Source organism: Heteronotia binoei, chromosome 6 (assembly GCF_032191835.1).
Source record: "Heteronotia binoei isolate CCM8104 ecotype False Entrance Well chromosome 6, APGP_CSIRO_Hbin_v1, whole genome shotgun sequence".
Classification (NCBI taxonomy): domain Eukaryota; kingdom Metazoa; phylum Chordata; class Lepidosauria; order Squamata; family Gekkonidae; genus Heteronotia; species Heteronotia binoei.
Genome location: NC_083228.1, coordinates 73,724,137 through 73,744,351, shown reverse-complemented (window position 1 = coordinate 73,744,351; position 20,215 = coordinate 73,724,137). Strand labels below are relative to the sequence as shown.

The following is a 20,215-nucleotide window of genomic DNA, read 5'->3' as shown; positions in this document are numbered from 1 at the left end:
TGAACTGCTGGGGGCAATACATCCCCTTGGTACTGCTTCGAACCCAAAACCTCTAGCGTAGAAAGAGGGGCCACTGTTGAAGCCTCGTGAGCCACCCAGTCTGGAGATTCCCTCCCTACATCTTGCCTCCACTTACTAACACTTGCCAACATATAGGCCCTATGGTATACACTTAAGTCCGGCATACCAAAGCCACCTTGATCAATTGGGAGCTGGAGCCTAGCCAAGGAAAGTCGCGGCCTTTTCCCTTCCCACAAGAAGTTTGTCATTAGAGTATTGACTCTTTTAAACCACTTCTGCGGAATATACTGATGGAGACCTCGGAGAACATTAAAAAAGCGGGGGAATGTTACCATCTTGAGGGCATTCACTTTACCCCACAATGACAATGGGATGGGTTTCCATCGGTTAAAGTCAGCTTGTGTTTTCTCCAGGAGCTTTCTAAAATTCATCCCCACTAAGTTTTGACTTCGATTGGGAATTTGTATTCCTAAGTATTGAATCGAGTCCTCCTGAAGTCTAAACCGCCTTCCAACTGCCTCAGGAGTCTTCTTACCGCCCACTTGGAGTACCTCTGTTTTCCCCCAATTCACTTTGTAGCCTGCAAGTTGGCCGAATTCTTCAGTAAGCTTAATAATTGCTGGAAAAGAGGACTCTGGCTCAGTCACCATCAATAGGGCATCGTCTGCATATAACAAAATTTTAAATTCGCTGAGACCGTGCTTCATACCATATATGTTCGTCCTTTGGCGCACCGCCTGGGCGAGAGGCTCAATGCAGATGTTAAACAGGAGTGGGGAAAGCGGACACCCCTGTCTAGTGCCGCATACCAGATCGACTACTCCAGACTGCTCTCCATTGACTCTAATTCTCGAGGTCGCATTCTGATATATCAACTGGGTCCACCGAAGAAATTCTTCCGGAAAGCCCAGATATGTCATCATCTTCCTCAGGAACCCTCTGTCCACACGATCAAATGCCTTCTCAGCATCAATAGAAATTAGAAACGCAGATTCCGACTTGTCATTATAAGTAGCTAGTAAGTCAGTAATTAACCGAACATTATCAGCTCCCGAGCGACCTCGGATAAAGCCTGCTTGAGCTCTGTTCACCACCGAAGCTATTACTGATTGAAGGCGTTGTGCTAATATAGCCGTCAGTATCTTGTTGTCAACATTAGCTCACACAATTTTGTCTTAGCTCATGACAAATGGCCCAGAGCAAACTCATTTATGCAGTAGCTCACAACTTTAATGACAATAGCTCATGAAGTAGAATTTTTGCTCACTAGACTCCACAGCTTAGAGAGAATATTGCTAGGCAACCACAGAATTCCAAGCTTGGGTCTGTTAGTAAAAGGCAGGGGAAAGAGGCCCTTTCCACACCTATTTTGGCTTTTGAAGGAGAACTCATTGGGGCCATTCCTGACGAGGGTTGCAAGGGTTGCAAGCTCAGGTTGGTGGGAAATTCATGAAAATTTTGTGGTGGAGTCTAAGGAAGCCAGAGTTTGGGGAGCAGAGAGGTCTCAGCTGAATATAATGTCATAGAGTCTACCCTCCAAAACAGTTATTTTCTTCAGGGGGAGAGAGATCTGTTGACTGGAGTTCAATTGTGATATGAGATCTTCAGGATCCACCTGGAGGTCGGTAACTTTAGGCCTGGCAGCACCCTCGGTGACTTGATGCCACCTGACTTGCATGATTTAACTAAGCCTGCCTGCTTGCTACTGTTCAGCAGCAGCCCTCCTATGACAGCCAGTGTGGTGTAACAGGATCTACCAGACCCAGGTTCTTGCTGTGGAAGTTGACTGGCTGATTTAAGACCAGTCACAAACCTTCAGCCTAACCTACCTCACAGACTGCAGAGAGGGGGGAAGAGATGGAAAGCTCAAGTCAGATCACTTTCCCTACAAAAAACGACTGTATAGAATATGGTATACCATAACACAACCAGGCCAGTCCAAAAAAGACAGATCATGCCACAAACACACACTAATGCTAAACACCACAAGATTGAATACAACAGGAAAAGGTGGCAACAATACATTACAGACAAAATGAATGCTGAGCTTCAGAGTTTGTGTGATTGTCATCATGCTATGACATCACAGCAAATTGACGCTGAGCTCCCAAGGCTGGGGCACTCACCCAGAGCCTCTTTCTAGAGCCCACTGTATTTATTTTCACAGCAGGCTTTATTCCTAGTTTGTAATAAATACATGTATATTTTTGTACATTTGATAATATTTATGCTTCAGTTTTACACACAGAACTATTGGGCCCTGATTTCCTTAATTACTTTCTTGATTCAGTTCCTTTTGGGCTAAGTTCCCCCTCCTCTTTTCTCTTTGTTGCATTATAGTATTGGCCGTTTTATTTTCAACCCCTTTCCTAATAATCCCTAACATAGAGTCTGCCCTTTTCACTGCTGCAGCACACTGGGTTGACCTATCTAATTCGACCTCGATATGGTTTTTCCCTCTCTGTCTCAACAAGGTCATATCCCATTAGCTGGATTTTTTGTCCCAATGTGTATCATTTTACACTTACCAACACTGAACTTTATTGGCCACATTGTTGTTCACTCATCTAGTTTGCAGAGATCCTGGCCACTACATTACTCACCCCTAGTTCCAGATCATTTATGAATAATTTATGAATGAATTTATTTATGAATAAATTATATAGCACTCATAGCAATCCTTGTGAGACCCCACTGATTACTTCAATATGTTGTTACTTGCCCTGAGGCATGCTGAATGCAGAGGAGGGCAAGTCAGAAATCTAATTAATAAAATAAAATAAAGTCCACTTAAGATGGCCACTTTCCTCCCAAGTGTTAGAGGCGGAAAAGAAGAGAGCTTATGAGAAATCTTTTCTTTGGTGGTGATGTCGGTAGAAGACTCACTTTAATATGGATCAGTCATGTCAACCACTTCTTGGCCCTCAGGCATTGTAATGATTGCCCAGAAGTAGTTACTTATGAAAGGCATGTTGCTTCAGGCTATGCAGCTGCTGAATCTTATTTGAGATTATGTGGTATTACTTATTTTATGTAGATTTATGTGCCACGCTTCAGGGAGTCGTTACTTGGAATATAAGATTTTGGTCCTAAGGAGAGTTTAACCAGGGCCGGTGCATGGGAGTTGGCAAACTAGGCAATTGCCTAGGGCACCAACTCCCGGCAGGAGCGGGGGGGAGTGCTCCCTCCCTGCTCACGCTGTCCCTGAACCTCCCACTTATTTTTTCTCGGCTCTGAGGAATCTGAGCCTCCCACTCATTTTTTCTCAGCTCTAAGGGATCTAGAGGAGCCCTCCAAGCAAATGGGGCCATCTGTGCCCACTCGGCCTTTCCAGGCCATGGGAGGGTCAAGCAGTGGGGTTTGCATGGAGGGCTCCTCAAGAGAGGCCCTCTGTGCAAACGGGGCCCAATTTGGGCCAGCCCTGGAGTCCTTCCCCACTGGAGGGCAGGGGGCAGAGCCTTGTCTGGGGCAGCAAAACCCCCAGCGCCGGCCCTGAGTATGCTTTTACTGCCCTCCCTTTCCCTTTATGGGTATGATTAGTTCAAAAATGGAATCTAATCTAATATAGATATGTACAATATTTTAATATGTGCTGCCTTTAAGAAATAAAAATGAAGGGAAATTCCTTTGTCTCCACCATTGTGGGGATAGTGTTAGCAAGATAACGCTGCTGAATCAAATTGGAAATTTTGTAATACTATGAAATTTAGCCTTGGGAGATGTCCAGTTATCACTCGTACTATTATGGTCTAATTAGCTGTGTGATGATGTACAAGTAAACTTGAGATTATGCAATATTTTGAAACCTGTTTTCCTGTGAAATATGTAGTGAACACTGGAAGACCATGGTCTTTCTTTACAAGTATTGTGCTATTAGTTAGGAGAACAAATTAACTAGAATATGCGGATACCGTTTGGAAACTAGGTTCTTTTGATAGTAATGTTAGCTTGAAACAGTTAACTTCTAAGAAATGGCTACTTGGAAAATTATGCAGGACTTGCAAAATAACATTTTAGAAAGGTACAAAAACACATTTAAGAAGACAGAATCAGGTGAGTTAGTCTGAAGCAACAGAACAGTTTGAATCCAGTGGCAACTTTAAGACCAACAAAGTTTAATTCTGGGTATAAGCTTTCATGTACACACACACTTCAAAGATACATTGCCACACTCATCAGATAGATGTCACACTCTTATATGCAGATGATACTGCCATCCTCTCATATACCAAGGTAGGGCTAAGAAGAGCTTTACAGCATATGGTAATGAGGAACACTTAACATTTCTAAAACAAAAATACTTGTGTTTGCCAAAAGGTACACTAGACATAGATGGCAGATTGATGGTCACAAGACCGACCAAGTTAAAGTGTTCAACTATCTAGATTTTGCCTTTCAATTCTTCAGTACATGGGCTGCTCAACTTTGTCAGGTTTCAGAATACGCTCAAAAATTGGCTCCAGCAACCTTAAGATTTTTTTTTTCACATGAAAGGAGGTTCTCATGTCGTTCACACATTGAAAGTTTTTCAGGGCAAAATTGTGTCCCAATTTATATATAAATCACAAGTTGGTTTACATAGGGATTACCCAAAACTGCAAGCTGTTCAGTCTAACTTTTAAAGATTCGTACTTTGGTGTGTATCTAATGCCATGGTCAGACTAGAAGCAGGGCTGGTAACCTTAGAATCATGGATTTGGCTCCAAGCCATTTGTTTTCGGCTGAAGCTAAATATTTATGCTTCTAGATTAATCTCCTTAATTCTGGTAGACAGTTTTTGCTCAAGGTGATCAGGGGCAAGAGGACAAACTTCAATGTTTAGGTTTTTCCAGCACAGCTCTCTTTCATCTTGGCTATCAAGGAGCTAAAACTATAATCAAGATTATGGAATATCTCCCTCCAATTGGACGGAGCTAAAGCACATCTTGTCCTGGTTGTTGGGATGTAATCAAAACTATATGCTGGAATACTCTAAACATCACAGAGCCTTCATCCTTGCCCAATTGAATGTTCTTCCTTCTGCCTTTCTTAACGGAAAACTTGCTCAAATTCCATAGGAGAAACATCTCTGCTCATGCCACTCAGATATGGTAAAGACAATCAAGCATGTTTTATTATACTGTCAATGTTACCAGAATATTTGAAATATTTCAATTTTATCCAATTTTCCAGGTAGAACTGATCAGTTTTGTATTTATCTCCTTCTTGGAGACAGTTGTAATGAAATGACCCTTAAAGCAGCCAAATTTTATGCTCAGGCATGTTTAATTAGACAGAACTGTACAACCCAGTCTTCATATTTTAACCTAGTATTGCATTGACTTCCTCAAGCTCTCTCTCCAACCATATGTAAGGCTTGAGGAAGTCTATTTCAATGTATCTGATGAAGTGTGCATGCACATGAAAGCTTACACCAAGGGTGGGCAAACTTGTTTAATGTAAGAGCCACATGGAATAAACATCAGATGTTTAAGAGCCACAAAACATGAATGTCAGATGTTCGAGATCCGCAAGGGAGGAAGGGAGGAAAGAAGGGAGAGAGAGAGAGGCAAATAGATGGGAGAGGGAGGAAGAAGTGGGGAAAAAGCAACTTTAACTTCAAATGCATTATCCAAGCTGCCGGCTGGCTTGGGTTGGAGGACTTAAAGAGAGAAATGCCTTCTCCAAGCCAGCTGTTGGGGCAGTGTGGGCCTGGAGAGCCACACAATGTGTGTGAAAGAGCTACATGTGGCTCCTGAGGTACAGTTTGGCCACCCCTGGCTTATACCTAGAATAAAATTTCGCTGGCCTTAAAGGTGCCACTGGACTCAAACTTTTGTTATATTTAAGAAGAAACACCCACAGTCAGTGGTAACTTTAGAAACCTTTGAACTAGGCTTGCCAACTTCAGGGTGGGTGGGTGGGTATCTCCTAGAATTGCATTTTATCTCTGAACTACATAGATCCCCTGGAGAAAATTAAAGCTTCAGGAAGTGAACTTTTAAGTGCAGAAAAGAGTGACTAGAATGATTAAAGGGTTGGAACACTTTCCCTATGAAGAGAGGTTAAAGTGCTCGGGGCTCTTTAGCTTGGAGAAACATCAACTGAGGAGTGACATGATAGAGGTTTACAAAATTATGCATGGGATAGAGAAGGTAGAGAAAGAAGTCCTTTTCTCCCTTTCTCACAATGCAAGAACTCGTGGGCGTTTAATTAAATTGCTGAGCAGTTGGATTAGAATTGATAAAAGGAAGTACTTCTTCACCCAAAGGGTGATTATTTGTTAATGTATTTGGTTGATTTATATTCCGCCCTTTCCCATATGGGCTAGGGCGGTTCACAGTCGTAATAAAACAGTTAAATTACAGCAATGGCTCAATAACATACCAATAAAACAAACACATGGAATCCACCGCCACAGGAGATGGTGGCAGCTACAAGCATAGACAGCTTCAAGAGGGGACTGGATAAACATATGGAGCAGAGGTCCATCAGTGGCTATTAGCCACAAGGTATAGATGGAACTCTGTCTGAGGTACATGATGTTCTTTATTCTTGGTGCTTGGGGGACAGCAGTGGGAGGGCTTCTAGTGTCCTGGACCCACTGATGGACCTCCTGATGGCACTTGGTTTTTTGGCCACTGTGTAACAGAGTGTTGGACTGGATGGGCCGTTGGCCTGATCCAACATGGCTTCTCTTATATTCTTATGATTTTATGGTATTATACCATGCTTATAGGGTATAATAATTGTGGGAATTGAGTATAATACTGGTGGGAAATGGTGGAGTCAGGAACTTACAGTTAGGTGGAAGTACGACTGGCATCCCTGCCATGATGATGCAACCACTGGCATGACCATAAAGTTTGGAAATACAAGAGTATAGACTGATGTGATGATATCACTTCTGGGTGATGCCATTAAGTTGCATGACACCTGTGTTTCACCAGTCATTTTCCTTCTGCTGCCCAGCTGAGAAGCAGGAGGTGGTGACACCACAAGGGTGGATCTCTTGCCATCAAGTGTGAATATGGCACCCCAACCCACTGAGGTCCCTCCAAAAACACTCTCCACAGATTCCACCCCTCCCCCAAATAGCCAGGAATTTCCTAGCCCAGAGTGGTCAACCCTAATAGATGTTGCTATTCAGACATGAAGGCCCCTATAGAAGCCTCCCACCATTCAGAAGAAAGCAGTAGCTGATCAAGGGAGAAAAGTAGGTTACTGAAGATTTTTGAAAAGATGTCTGAGGAAAAGGACAATTAGAAATTAGATGCAAAGATGTCATATTAGCTTCTCAGATTTGAAGCAACTTACAGCAACATTTCATAAAATCAATGTACAAACAGGTATATGTGACAAGAATTGCTCAAGTCTGAGGAAGTAATCAACAGTATAAAGAAACAGAGAGAGTGAGTGAGAGAGCTGAAGGACTCAATACAAAGTATTTCACAGGACTCTTTAAAATTTATCTTGGTTTACAACAGCTGTTGGTTTAAGGCCTGATTAGCTGTTCAGCAGCAATGCAACTACATAAGATGTGTTGCTGGGTGAAAAAGAACAACATGGAATTTAAACAACACCGGAATAAGCAGTTTTAAGAAAGTAAGGGAAAACAAATAATTTTATTCCTGATATATTAACAAGAGGCAGAGAAATGAAAGCTGAAGCAGGCTATGTAATTTAAATAGTTTGTGTGTCAGAGTAATGGTTGGATAGCAACATAAAGATGTGAGAAAGCAGAACGGTTTGATGAGTCACAAGCTCAGTCTTCAAGGTCAGGAACAGTTAATATGTCAATTAACCATTGATTATGTTTTGGCAGTCCCATTTCTCAAGCATACTTGGCAATGGTGTTTCTACCCTCTTCAATTCCCTCAGCTAGTGTGAAAACCATGGACTCCTCCTGGAGGAGGAGAGGGGACACTGGAGAGCAACTAAGTCAATAACTTGTGGAAGCCTGACATTTTCTAAGGGGTATGGACCAATCAGAATAGTCTGTTCCTCCAACCATTTTGAGCAGATGAATCTTTTGATATTCCAAGATGCTCTGGTGATTTTAATACTCTGAATGGTCACAGTGTTGAAGGCATGGCTGAAACTGGTGCCACCTTTATCCATTTGGCCCTTTAAAAGACAGTGGCCATATCTTCAGGCTCTCTTCAGACCACCATAAATCTGCTCAGTGCAAAAAGTTAAATCTGTCACACGTCATTTCTTATATATGAGTCCAACACAACCTGGGACACAAAGTTTTACCAGAGAAGGAGGCCTCTGAATGGAGGACCATCATCCTAAGATTGCACAATATAAGAACATGTCCTCTGGTAGAGAGTGCCATTAGGTCACAGCCAGAGCTGAAAAAGCTCTGGTCCTTGTTGAGGACAGCTGGACCTCTTATGTAACATTCCCATTACAGAATGTGGACAGACAGGGAGAGGGATTTGCCACTACAATTTAGAACTCTGAAGAAAGGGAGGGATTGGCCTATCTACTTTAATTTATTACCAGGCATGCATGTTAGCATCACTTAGGGACTGGGTAGAGTTGAGAGAATAATATTTGACACACAATAAACTATGTATTAAAACATAACTAACATTCCTGGCCCATTTTAGATTCTATGTGGCCTCAATGTCCAACGTATATTCTATCCAAGTTGAACTGATGGGATGGGGTGGGTGGGTTTGTATGTATCATGGTGTAACAGAAAAAAATAGCATGGGCAAGTGATGAGTATCAATCAACTGCAAATTTTATCACATGGGACCTATCCAAATCTAGAAGGCCAAACTAGACATTGTATTTGAACACAAGTAAGCCTTATCTGTATAAGAAGCATGGAGTTTAAGAACATAAGAACATAAGAGAAGCCATGTTGGATTAGACCAATGGCCCGTCCAGTCCAACATTCTGTGCCGTACAGTAGCCAAAATATATATACTGTGGCTAATAGCCACTGATGGACCTCTGCTCCATATTTTTATCCAATCCCCTCTTGAAACTGGCTATGCTTGTAACCGCCGCCACCTCCTGTGGCGATAATGGTTTCTACCAACTTTCCCGGTATTGAAGGCAGACTGACTGGCCTGCAATTTCCCGGATATCCTCTGGAATCCTTTTTAAAGATGGGGGTGACATTTGCTACTGTGACGGTAATGGAAGGGTTAATAGAAAAACTAAGGACTCATAGAGCCTGAGTCAGATGATCTGAGGGTGGGGGGCCGGAGTGCTCGGAACTCTCAGGAGGAGTGATTGACAGTTAACAGCTGGGGAGTCATCAGTGAATAACTGTCAGAGGGAGGCAGTTGAAGAGAGCAGTTGGGTTTTTTTCAGCAGAGAGCTGAAGAGACAGGGAATTATCAGCGGAGAGCTGAGGAGAAGGAGCTGAGGCAGGAGCTGAGGAGAGATTTCGAGAGAAGTGAAGCTTGCTGCTAGCTCTGTAGAGACAGCCAAGGGGCTGAGTGTGACAAAAGGAGAGTCACAGAGAAAGACCTGAGAGGTCACAGAAACATACACACTTCTCTTAAGAACTAACGAGGTTGATGAGGGAAAGATGTGGGTCTAGAGGAGTCAGAAGAGCTGGGAGTAGAGACACCAGTCGGCTCAAGAGACCAGACACATTAAGCCCAAGAGGCCAACCTAAAATAGTGTTGGAGAGTGAAGAATATATGAACTGTGAACCCTGAGAGACCTAAGTAAAATCTGTACTATAAAGCCTGAACTGTTTAGCAACTGTTATTTATCTGAGATACAATATAGTCCATGTAAATACCTCCCATTCCCCAGTTGGAGACTGTGTGTAAATAAAAGTCTGTGGTTTACTTTTAAGTTCTCTGGTGCCTGTATATTGGGAATAACCATCAAAGCTGCTGTGGTCCCCTACATATTGAGTTCTCCATCCATCTGAAAACAAAACAAAACCCCCGAAGAGACTAGTATTGAGAAACCCATATTATACCCACCTCTTGTGTTCAGTAGTCGTGAGGTAAAATTCAAAAGGAAGAACCAAGGCTGAAATAGGGGCTGGGGTCGCCATATGCTGCCTATAGAAGTGAACAAGACAGTAGGCAAGCTGTCATAGCTACCTTCCAGTCCTCAGGAACGGAGGCAGATTTCAATGAAATATTACATATTTCTGTCAGGTGATCCACAAGTTCAACTTTGAGTTCTTCCAGAACTCTTGGATGTATGCCATCCGGAACTGGTGACTTATTAGTTTTTAATTCGTCAATCAGTTGTAGGACCTCCTCTCTTGTCACCTCAATCTGACTCAGGTCTTTCAACATCCCCTCCAAAATTAGTGTTTCTGGAGCGGACAAACACTTCTCATCTTCCACAGTGAAGATGGAGGCAAAAAATGCATTCAGCTTCTCAGCCATTTCCCTATCCTCCTTCAATAATCCTTTGACCCCTTGGTTATCCAACGGCCCCACTGCCTCCCTGGCTGGTTTCCTGCTTCTAATATATTTGAAGACATTTTTATTGTTGATCTTTATGTTTTTTGCAATATGCTCCTCATAGTCTCTTTTTGCCTGCCTGATCACAGTATTGCATTTGATTTGCCATAGCCTGTGTTCCCTTTTATTAATCTCACTTGGAGTAGCTTTCCACCGCTTAAAGGAATCCTTCTTAACTTTTACAGCTTCCATTACTTTGTTTGTTAACCATGCAGGCCTTCTCTTATACCTGTTTGTGCCTTTCCTAACTTGTGGTATATATTTTATCTGAGCTTCTAGGATTGTAGTTTTAAATAGCCTCCAAGCTTCCCCAAGGGTTTTGACTATATTTTCCTTTCCTTTCAGTTTCCTCTTCACATGCCTCCTCATCTCAGAGAATTTACCCCTTTTAAAGTTAAATGTGGTTATGCTGGTCTTTTGGGGCAACTCCCTATTTATACAAATGGTGAAATCAATAACGTTATGGTCACTGCTCCCAAGTGGTGCGATCATTTTTACATCTCTCACCAAGTCTTGGGCATTACTTAGAACTAAATCCAGGATTGCCCCACCCCTGGTAGGTTCTGTGACCATCTGCTCCACAGCACAGTCATTGAGAGCATCTAGAAACTCAATCTCTTTCTCTCAACCTGAACACATATTGACCCAATCAATCTGCAGGTAGTTAAAATCACCTATTACGACACAGTTTTTATGTTTAGCCAGTATCTTTAATCCTTCCACCATATTATAATCATCCTCTATCTTTTGATTTGGTGGGCGATAACAAACTTCCATTGTTAAATTTCCTTTTGGGCCCTCTATTTCGACCCAAAGCATTTCTGGAAGGGAATCTAATTCTCTGACCTCAGTCTTACTGGACTGTATACCCTCTCTGACATACAGATTCACCCCACCTCCAACCCTTCCCTTCCTATCCTTCCGATATAACTTACATCCAGGAATCACCGTGTCCCACTGATTCTCCTCATTCCACCAAGTTTCTGAAATTCCCATAATGTCTATGTTTTCCCCCAACACTAAACATTCCAACTCACCAATTTTACTTTGAACATTTCTAGCATTTGTGAGTTCTTCTAGTTTGTGAGTTGGGATTGGTTTTCAGAACCTATGGGCATATGAATGAGGACCTCTATCCTTCCTGTACTTGCCATTTGTCCCCCTTGTAACTTTTCCAAATTCCAAACAGCTCCAAAGCAAATACACTTAGGATACTGAGACACAAGCACAAATACATACAAGCATAATATTGTACCTGCAATAGCCTTTGGAGAATCAGACAAGCTGGACATCCAAACTTCAGAGTTCAAGAAAAGGAGCAATAGAGAAATAAGAAAAGCAGAAGAGACATTAGAAATAGGTAAAGTTTTCCTGTCTCATAGAATTCTCACTACTCAAGAAACTACTGACTCACTACTGAAACTACTAAAGGAAGACATTAGAAATTGCAAAGTTATTCCCATGGTAGTAATATGTAAACAGCAAGCACAGAGTGAGGAAATAAATATTTTACACTGGCCTAGACCTGAAGATATTCCATTTAGGATTGCTGCTTGAAATCCAGAACCAGGGCAATCGCCTCTTTTCCCTTCCTATTCCTGGAAAGTCTCCAGAGAGAAGAAGTTCCATATTTGTGAGCAACTACCAAGAATAACTCTCTGTTACTATGGTACAAGAAGATACTCTTGGTAGATTCTACAGATCATAATGGACCTTAATGGTCAAAAACATACAAATCATTCAGGGCTCAACAGCACCTGGGACTGTGCCCTAAAGAAGTTGTATAGATGACAGAGCTTTGTGTTACACAGTCTCAGCATGCAATTTATCACAGGCCATTCCATGAAAACTTGCTGCATTATGATAGCTTGGTGGCCAAATCCTATGCCTCAGTTTTACCAGCCATAAAATGAAAAGTTAAATATACATTCCTGAATAAATTCTGCTCTCTTGAAGAGAAGGCATCTCTTTTACCTGGAAAGCCTTTACCCTCATACTAAATTGTATGACAGCCAACTGGTTATTGAATGGTTAGAGAAAGGCATTTTGCATGTGCTCAAGGGAATTATGTTAGATGATCCAGAGCCAAGCCATGGCACTGAAATCAGCTTCTGGGGCTAAACCTTTTCCATGAGGCTTTTATTTTAGGGGGAGTTCATGCATGGCATGAAAAACAACATACAGACTGCGTCTTGCTATTGAGGTTTCACTGAGTAAAGAGAAACAGAGGTGACAGCATAATGAAATAAAGCCACAAAATAATTCCATCCAGGGAAAATATTTTAGAACTCCCCAACTACCCCAAACAGAGTTTGCAATGGCCATGCCAAACCAATACTGAAAGAGCCAAAAAATAGGCAATGATGAAAAATAGCTGGAATAAGAAAATGCCTTAAGCTTATGGCTCTATTGGAACCATATGCTCTTGCAATGGCACATGATGAGTTTTTAAAAAAATAGTACACAATTGATCTACTTGGTGCAGAGGATTGAGAGAGTAAAATTTTATCCTTGAACTGATTTCCCCAAATACAGCTAAAGTGGAACCAAGCTACTCACACATTTGTCATTTAATCAGATCGCCCTGAATGCTACTTAGTTGTAAATTTTTTTAAAATTAAGCATTTCTCTGCCATCACATGACCTCCCCTCCCCAACAAAAACAAACAAACAGCAGCTGATCTAAGGCACAGCATAAAAGGCAGGGAACTAGAGGGGGAAATCCTGGCAAGTTATAGTGCAGATGTCCAAAGAAAAAGATGAATGTATACCAGGAAGAATACCAGAGCTCCCCTTCTCTGACAGCAGCTAGACAAAGATGAGAAGGGGAAGACAGCTAGCCTATTTAGTTCTAAACATCTAACTAGCATTACTTTAGCACATTTCTATACCACCTTTCTTTATTGTATAGCAAATTTAAGGAAGTTCACATAAAAACTTATTAGATAGATAGATAGATAGATAGATAGATGATAGATAGATAGATAGATAGATAGATAGATAGATAGATAGATAGATAGATAGATAGATAGATAGATAGATAAATTTATTGTCATTGTTCTCAAGAAAATGAGAGCAACGAAATGAGGTGCTCTTCCACAAACATACCAACACATCAACACCCACAAAAGGACATATATATAGACCATTTAAATGCATCTAAAAACACATAACCATTCATAACCCTGCATTTAGCTTAACCACGGCACTTGGATAGAAGCTGCCCTTGAATCTATTTGTCTTTGCCTTCAACACTCTATATCGCCTACCTGACGGTAAAATCTCAAATAGCAAGTGGCTCGGATGTGAAGGGTCCCTTAAGATCATTTGTATCTTCCTTCTACATCCCATATCATACATCCCTTCTACATCCCATCCCATTCCTTCTACATCCCATATCATACAGATCATACATTATATAGTCAGTAAAAGAGATACCAAACACTTAATTTTTATTTTATTTATTTGGATACTTTTACTCTACTTTTCTCCATTGACTGTGGATTTAATACAGCTTCAATTTAATTTTAAACTTGAAAATCCCAATAGTATAAACACAGTCTGAATTCAAAGAAACCCCAGCCAACTCATTTACATTTGAAGCTTTCTTGAAGACCCATTTCATATATGTGGCCGGGAGAAAAGACATCACATGAACCTCCACCAGTAGCCTGTTCCAGAACTCTCATTGAAAAAAAGAAATTGACACAATTAATGCAACAGGCGAGGTGGTGATCCATCAGATATGTAGGCCACAGGCCGTGCAAGAGTAAAACAAGCATCTTACCTTGAGCCCAGAAACAGGTAAGTAGCCAACACAAACCTCCTAGGACTACAGTAGTATGCTAACAAATGAACTCTAGCCACAAGGTGGGCTTAGGGTTGCTAGCTCTGGGTTGGGGAATACCTGGAAATTGAGGCTAGAGCCTGGGGAGGGCAGGGTATGAGGAAAGGAGAGACCTCAGCAGGTTACAATGCCACAGAGTCCACCTTCCAAATCAGCCATTTTCTCCAGGGAAAGTGATCTTGGTCAGCTGGAGATCTCCAGCTCCCACCTGGAGGCTGGCAAGCCTAGGTGGGCTGCTGAGCCAACTGTAGTTTTTGTCTTTAAAGGCAGCCCCACATACAATGTACTGCTGCAGGCAAGCTTTTTCAAACAGCAAGGCTGGATCCATGAACACCCTCAAACTCTTAACCTGCTCTTCCAATGCTAATTCCATCCAAAGTATTAGTCTTTTCAACCAGCATTACTCAGTCTTGTTTGGACTCAGATGCAGCTTGTTCTGCCTTAGCAACCCTAACCCTAACTACTTCAAAGCACTGGTTCAGGGCCTGGGGAAGGATGGCAGCTAAGATGAATAATCGAAGAATAATCAGTGCATATGAGCCCAGCAGCAAGTGTGTTGGTATACATTTTCCCCTAACTTGTTATGAGATGCCTAAATACAGTTCTTATGTATGAAGCATGCCACTAGGTGACCTTGGACACCTTGAACTCTCTCCCTCTCTCTTTCCCCAGCTCAACTTACAGCACAAATGTCTATGGCCTAAAGACTGCAGATTACTTTATATTTTACTGTGCTATAAATAGTGCTATTTTATCACACATTGTCTTTCAATAGGCCTGCAACCTGGTTCACATACAAAGGAAACTGAAGTGGTACAGCAGACGGTACAGTTTCAGACTGCAGGTGGGAGGCTTGCAGTTTGAATGCTTTCTTATTTTAAATCTTTCCCTGTGCAAAGAAAGCCAGAACAGCAAGGGCGGTGGGGGCTAGAACCTTATTCTATGTGCATGGTGTTTTTAAATGGAAATGAATGTTCAGTGCTGGAATCTACTACCTGCACTCTGATGTAGGGCATGCCATTCTACCATCCAAGTGTTCTCTCTCTTTATTCTCCAGAATGTATGAACCAGGCCTAAAACTGTGCAATTATGATTATTATTTTGATTATTATATCCTCCAACAAGATTTTCCAAGCAAAAGATGTACTGATTGCTTGCAACAAAAGAATATTTGGTACACTTTAAACAGATTGTCTGGAAACTCTCCACAGCTTTGCTGTATCTCTTCTGCAGTAGCAGCAGGGAATTCCACAAATCAAATATTCTGTTGCAAGTTAACCCTTCCTTGTATTGAATTTGTTGGGGCCCCTTTCCATTTTGCTGTTAAGCTGAGAAAAATAGCAATTCTCTCTCTACGGATGTTTATATATACACATACAATTTCTCAGTAACATAATGCCCATTTCAATAAGAAATGAGAAGCTCTGAACCCTTGTTTACATTGTTTAATATACCATCCATCTTTTAAAACATTAGCTTGTTACCCTGCTTCTTCTGTCACCCCGCCCCTTTCTCTGTTCCTTCACAGACCAATCAGAATACATTTCTACTTGCCACGTAAACAGAGCTGCCTGGCTTATGCTCTGCACACAAACTGCTTGAAAATATTCACATCTGGCATTCGTGCAACTCAACAGTGCCTCAGAACTGATCACATGGTCTGCAAAGTCCCAGGTGAGGGGGGGGGGAGAACTTCATAATGCCCCACCCCTCTACAGCTACAAGAGCCATTTTTCCAGATTGTAATTTGAGCAGTGGTATTACACATGCGCTGCATAAGCAAGGCACATTCTGACTTTTACACAACTGGTTTTCAGACAATAAATGCAGTTACTCTTCACTAGGAAGTGCAAGAGACAAAATTTCCACTCATGTTTTGTTCAGAGCACAATATATGTTGCCTTTATGCTTAAAGAAATAATCTCATTTAAGACATTAGGAATCTTTAGGTTTATTTTGTTTTGTCTGGACACTTTACGCCCAAGGGGAACTTTCCAATTTCAGGGAGTCCAGATGGATTGCAATTCCAGTCCCCCCCACCCTTCCCATATGGTTACTATATTAAGCCAGCATGCACTCAGGTCTGAAGGAGGCTATAACACTGCTATTTTAGGGTCCAAGTGGTACAGCTGGATTTTAAGAGAGAGTCTGGATAGCTTCACTGCCATCAATAACATTTACAGCTATGCAAGCTAGGAGGAAATGGCAGGAATGTGGGCAAGAGCTGAACGCCTGCCAAAAATGGGGAGGGAACTTTGGCTGATGACCATACACTATCACTTAACTGATTAGGTGCATTTAGAGTCCCCATGAAGAAATACAGATAATCAGAGAGAGAGATTGCAGTATGCAGAGCTGGGGCAACCAAGCCCAGTTGCTTAACCTATTCTTGTTTAGAGTCATCATTTGCTTTCTTCAACCCACACAGCTGCAGAGATGGACCTTACTGCATACCATGCCATTTCCCAGTCAAAGGTATACTATTTTAGAATACATTTCTGTTCAGCCTTTCGTCATAGGATACAAAGCAACATACACACACTTCCTGCAAGGTCTTTCACAGACACAAACAGAGTGACTTAACTTCAGTATGGACCATCTGTCCCCACTTCACAGCCTGGGGCCAGCTGGGAGAGCACTTCTTTGTCATAAGACATTTTTAGGGTGTATAATGAAACCTACACCCACAAGCAGCAGGAAATTCTTCAGCACCAGGAATGACTGCATACCCAAAACATAGGAAAGTTGTTGCCTTGGGGGTATAGATGACCGAAAGGAAGGAATGCCAGAGCTGCAATATGCAGAGAAGCAACAGGCAGATGCTTTTATGACACACCAGTAGTTTATCTTACAGCACCCAATCGGAAGTTACTGGTATACAAATTCCATTTGCTGTAGCACCCAATGTATGCTTGCTAAGCTCTTCCTAGACTATTTTTGCCCTACCTAATCCTGTGTAAATTCTGTTTAATAATCTTAACATTTCTTACGAACCACATCTCAGCCTCCTGAAGGGGGAAGACTCATAATTTAACTTACAAGGCAACTTTCTAGCTGGTTACTGCCTGAGAAGGTCAGAAGTAAGCAGAGATAAGCTCTAATAGCTTTGCCAGTGCTATAAATAAAAAGTATTATTATTATTATTATTATTATTATTACAAGGACCACTTGGCTGGGGCCCTTCAATGGTAACAATGACTGGCATCAGTTCCGCAACTGAACAATGACCCATCCAGTCCAACACTCTTTGTCAGACAGTGGCTAAAACCTGGGTACCATCAGGAGGTCCACCAGAACTCCAGAAGCCCTCCGTCTCTTGCCCCTCAAGCACCAAGAATACAGAGCATCACTGCCCTAGGCATAGTGTTCTATCTATACCTTGTGGCTAATAGCCACTAACGGAGCTCTACTCCATGTTGTTAATTCAGCTTTTTGGGTTCTTATTATTGTATATATGTGATCCAAATAATGCTGACTTCATAAGTGTATTCACATATCTGTAATAAAGTTGTACTTATTTTTAAAATGTTGTAGCATGGCCTGGATTCTGTACCACAGCCTAGATGTACGGATATACCACTTATACAGCAAGAACCTTACTGGACCAAGCATATCCACAATACTGAATGTCATTCAGCACTCTTGGAGGTTTGACCCAAAGCCAAGCAAACAACTCGCTTGGCATTGCCACGGTGACCAGATCTGCTAGGGGTAGAATGCAGAAATGAAGAAAGCCTAGTACTCCTCATTCACAGGCATTGTAGAATCTCACATAAACATCTCATGGCACAATTGCTTCCTATTTCAGCAATTTTTGCCCAACACACTCATCACATACCCAAAGGACCAAGGCACAGAAGAAACACAAAACTAAATGATAAAAAGATACAGATGGAAACCCCCATCCTGTTTTTCAGACTCTCATAGAGCATATGGCAGAATAAGCCCCAGACGGGAGATCCTGCTGGGAGAAGCAAAGCTGTTGCACAGGAACATGGGAGGAAGAGGCAGGAGTCCTGTCGGATCTCTAGTATCTGATTTCTTTTGATGAAGGCAACCTAAGTGAGATTTTGCCACAGCAAAATGTACTTTGTCATCCAGAGTGTAGAAAATCAAGTCAGTCTTCATGCATCTTATAAAAGAAGAATTAAAACCACCGAGAAGGAAACTGCTTCTTTTAGTTACCCTTTAACTTTAGGCCTTTGGCATTAAGTGAAGAAACAACAGCAACTACAGTCTTTATAGCAGAAAAGAGCAAAACCCCAGTAATACCTTAAAGACTAACAAAATTTGTGGTAGGGTATGAGCTTTCATAAGTCACCACTCAGTTCTTTACATACACTGACACTAGTTGTTTGGCTGATATCTTCTACTGTCATTACAAATATAACCCCAGCCTTAATTAACATATGTGTAACAAGGGACAGCTGACTTGCCTTGACCAGGGCCAGGGCTTTTTTGGCCCAGGCCTGGTGGAATCAGCTCCCTGTGGAGATCCGGGCACTACCAGATTTACTTCTGTTTCGTAGGGCCTGCAAGACAGAGCTGTTTCGCCAGGCCTTCGGTTGAGGCAGGCGGACATCCCTTCATTCTACTGCTTATACTATCTATTGCCCTCTCCCACAATGGGCTATAAAACTACAACGAGTCGGAATCTTTGTTTTATCTGAAATATCTGCCTGCCTGCCTAGGTGTATTTTTTGTAGCTTTGTTTTATAGGCATATTATTGAGCCATTGCTGTATTTAGGCTTGCCAATACCCAGGTTCCAGCGGGGGTTCTCCTGCTTTCCCAGGCTCCTTCCTGCCTCCAGTCAGCTGGCCGGCGGGGGAGGGGGAAGCCTCACCCCCACAGCCACCATGTGACTTTCCACCTCCAGAGGCTTCAGTCTCCTATTGAAAGGCTTCCTCTTGGGATGGTGTGTCTTTGTTACTTTGAAGAAGTTGGCAGCAACTCGTGAGTAGAGATGCCAATCCCTCGCTTCAGAGTCACCAGAAACTGGGAGGGGGGGAGGAAAATGTCTGCTGGGCACTTCATTATTCCCTATGGGGAGATCGATTCTCATAGGGTATAATGGGAAATCGATCTAGAGGTATTGAGGGCTCGGGGGGGGCTGTTTTTTGAGGTAGAGGCACCAAATAGTCAGCATAGCATCTAGTGTCTCTCCCCCAAATACCACCCCCCCAAGTTTCAAAATGATTGGACCAGGGGGTCCAATTCTATGAGCCCCAAAAGAAGGTGCCCCTATCCTTCATGATTTCCTATGGAAAGCAGGCATTTAAAAAGGTGTGCTGTCCCTTTAAATGTGATGGCCAGAACTCCCTTGGAGTTTAATTATGTGTGTCACACCCTTGCTCCTGGCTCCGCCCCAATGTCTCCTGGCTCCACCCCCAAAGTCCCCATATATTTCTTGAATTGGACTTGGCAACCCTAGCTGTATTTTAACTTTTATTACGACTGTGATCTGCCCTGTGCCCATATGGGAAAGGGCAGAACATAAATCAGTCAAATAAATACAAATAAATAAATAAACAAGCCCTATAAGGGTTTCCAGAAATCTTGTTTAGTTCTTCCTTCTGCAATAGTTCAGCCATCATTTTTTGTTGCCTGAGCCACCAAAATAATCAACATATCAGCCAGCATGGTGTTAACGATGGAGGCAGTCCAGGATCTGGGAGCTTCAGGCTCAGATTTCCACTGTGCCTTGGAAGCCTGCTGAATGATCTTGGTCCAGTCACATATTCTCAGTCTACCTACCTCACAGGGCTGTTGTGAGGATAAAATGGAGGATAATTACATACAGCTCTGGGTCATCATTAGGGAGAAAGGTAAGGTATAAACAAAGCAAATATTTCTGCCATGGCAAACAAAATGATGTCCAAAGACTCTTATGAGAGTTCAGGAAGCCC

The 20,215-nt window shown here is 42.1% G+C and overlaps 1 protein-coding gene across 5 annotated transcripts in view; it reads right to left on the bottom strand.

The window, feature by feature from the left end:
- SH3PXD2A (SH3 and PX domains 2A) overlaps positions 1–20,215 on the bottom strand; it is a 378,650-nt gene that overhangs the window by 114,447 nt on the left and 243,988 nt on the right. For 2 of the 5 annotated variants that reach the window (XM_060241731.1, XM_060241733.1), the window contains exon 7: positions 11,716–11,757. The exons of the other annotated variants lie outside the window; for them this stretch is intronic. In XM_060241731.1, the coding sequence (XP_060097714.1) occupies positions 11,716–11,757 (42 nt within the window). The remainder of the gene's footprint in view (positions 1–11,715; positions 11,758–20,215) is intronic. 5 annotated transcript variants of the gene reach the window in all.